The following is a 2,500-nucleotide window of genomic DNA, read 5'->3' as shown; positions in this document are numbered from 1 at the left end:
GGACCAGGTAGGACCAGGCTAATGGACCAGAGTCTGGTAGGACCAGGCTAGTGTACCAGAGTCTGGCAGGACCAGGCTAGTGGACCAGAGTCTGGGAGGACCAGGCTAGAGTACCAGAGTCTGGCAGGACCAGGCTAGTGGACCAGAGTCTGGTAGGACCAGGCTAATGTACCAGAGTCTGGTAGGACCAGGCTAATTTACCAGAGTCTGGTAGGACCAGGCTAGTGGACCAGAGTCTGGTAGGACCAGGCTAATGGACCAGAGTCTGGTAGGACCAGGCTAGTGGACCAGAGTCTGGTAGGACCAGGTCTCACCTGCATTTGGTCCAGCCTTCTCCCAGGGCGACCCACAGGTGTCTCTCCTCTGCCGTCCCCGCAGTGTGCAGGAAGTCGATGGCGTCTTGGGTCAGCAGAGGAACCACGACGCTGCGAGCCAGATCCACACTGCCCGATGCCTGGACCACCTGCAGGAGGAGGGATGGATATAGACCTTTTTGTACATAGCATCTTTTTGCACAAAAACTCAGGACTCTGATGCTACATTTCATAAACGGACATTTCAGCCTCTCCGTTTTCTAAAATAACATCGTGCACAGCTGTCAGTTTTCAGAAAAGTGTTCGTTGACACGTCCCCGTGTATATATGCCGCCAACAGCACGCCAGACCTGTAGGTGGCGGTGTAACGAGAAGCTCAAGCCCACGTTAGCCAATCAGAATCCCCAAAATAGCAACAACAGCAACCAATCACTTCCTCTCTCTTCTCTTCCTCGGCTGCCTAAACCTCCGTTTGTCTCAGTTTACGTGCAACGAAAGGCACAAACGAAGGGACATGTCTCCATTTGTCAAAATAACCATGTAGGTGTAAACGGGGCCTGAAGTTGCTGCTGTTGCATTGTTGCACACCTTTCTGCACTACCACACCATCATCATATAAACATTTTTGCTGCTTGTGTAGAGTGTGTAATGTGTAGAGTAACGCATGCGTTATGCCTATTTGCGCGCGCTCACATATCAAACAATGCATTGACGATGGCGACACCAAGTCCTCCCACAGTTGGGCCTGTTGTCGTTAATTTAGCTTTCAATAACTTGGTAAACAGTGGCAGTAAGAGAACAGCTACATGCAGGGTGTGTGGCACTTTCCACTTTCCCCACCCAGATTTTTATTTTTTTTTTGCCTGCCGGTCTGGGGATTGAACCGGCGACCTAGGCCACCACTGCCCACCCACTGTAAAGTGTTGACTGACCATGCGGAGGGGAGTGAAGAGGAAGTGAAGAAGGTCCACGGCGCTCGGGTTCTGGATGTGATCCTTCAGTTTCCCCTATAGGTCACACAACACAAACATGTTCAGTAGACTGGTCACACACACACACACACACACACACACACACACACACACACACACACACACACGTTCAGTAGACTGGTCACACACACACGTTCAGTAGACTGGTCACACACACACACACACACACACACACACACAAACACACACACACACGTTCTGTAGACTGGTCACACACACACACACACACACACACACACACACACACACACACACACACACACACACACACACACACACACACACACACACACACACACACACACACGTTCAGTAGACTGGTCACACACACACACACACACACACACACACACACACACACACACACACACACACACACACACACACACAAACATACCATGTTTCTATCAGGGCTGCATAATTATCCAAATTTTATTCAAATCGCAGAAGATTAGATATTTTTTCCCCATAACGTGCAGCCCTAGTTTCTATAGTCACATGATGAAGAGGATGAAGAGGATGAAGAGGATGAAGAGGATCCTACCAGTTGGTTGAAGGCGTGTTTGAACTTCTGCAGACAGTCGACAAACTCGTCCTCGCCGGGAGGTTTGGAGCGCAGAGTCAGGACGCCCTCTGGTGGACACACACACACACACACAGACACACACACAGACACACACACACACACACACACACACAGACACACAGACACAGACACAGACACACACACACAGACACACAGACACACACACAGAGACACACACACACACACACAGACACACACACAGACACACAGACACAGACACACACAGACACACACAGACACACACACAGACACAGACACACAGACACAGACAGACACAGACACAGACACACAGACACAGACACAGACACACAGACACAGACACACAGACACACACACAGACACACGACACAGACACAGACACACAGACACACAGACACAGACACAGACACACACACACACACACACACACAGACACACACACACACACACACACACACACACGACACAGACACACACACAGACACACACACACACACACACACACACAGACACACACACAGACACACACACACACACACACACACAGACACACACACAGACACACACACACACACACACAGACACGACACACGACACAGACACGACACACACACACACACACACAGACA

General features: G+C 50.3%; 1 protein-coding gene across 4 annotated transcripts in view; it reads right to left on the bottom strand.

Moving 5' to 3' along the window:
- The window catches only part of eps8a (EGFR pathway substrate 8a, signaling adaptor), a 69,624-nt gene that overhangs the window by 25,580 nt on the left and 41,544 nt on the right, over positions 1 to 2,500 (bottom strand). For all 4 annotated transcript variants that reach the window (XM_078272686.1, XM_078272687.1, XM_078272688.1 and 1 more), the window contains 3 exons: positions 1,851 to 1,939; positions 1,247 to 1,321; positions 315 to 463 (listed from right to left, as the gene is read on the bottom strand). In XM_078272686.1, the coding sequence (XP_078128812.1) occupies positions 315 to 463; positions 1,247 to 1,321; positions 1,851 to 1,939 (313 nt within the window). The remainder of the gene's footprint in view (positions 1 to 314; positions 464 to 1,246; positions 1,322 to 1,850; positions 1,940 to 2,500) is intronic.

This window comes from Sander vitreus, chromosome 17 (assembly GCF_031162955.1).
Source record: "Sander vitreus isolate 19-12246 chromosome 17, sanVit1, whole genome shotgun sequence".
In the NCBI taxonomy this organism is placed as follows: domain Eukaryota; kingdom Metazoa; phylum Chordata; class Actinopteri; order Perciformes; family Percidae; genus Sander; species Sander vitreus.
This window is presented reverse-complemented; position numbering and strand designations above follow the sequence as displayed.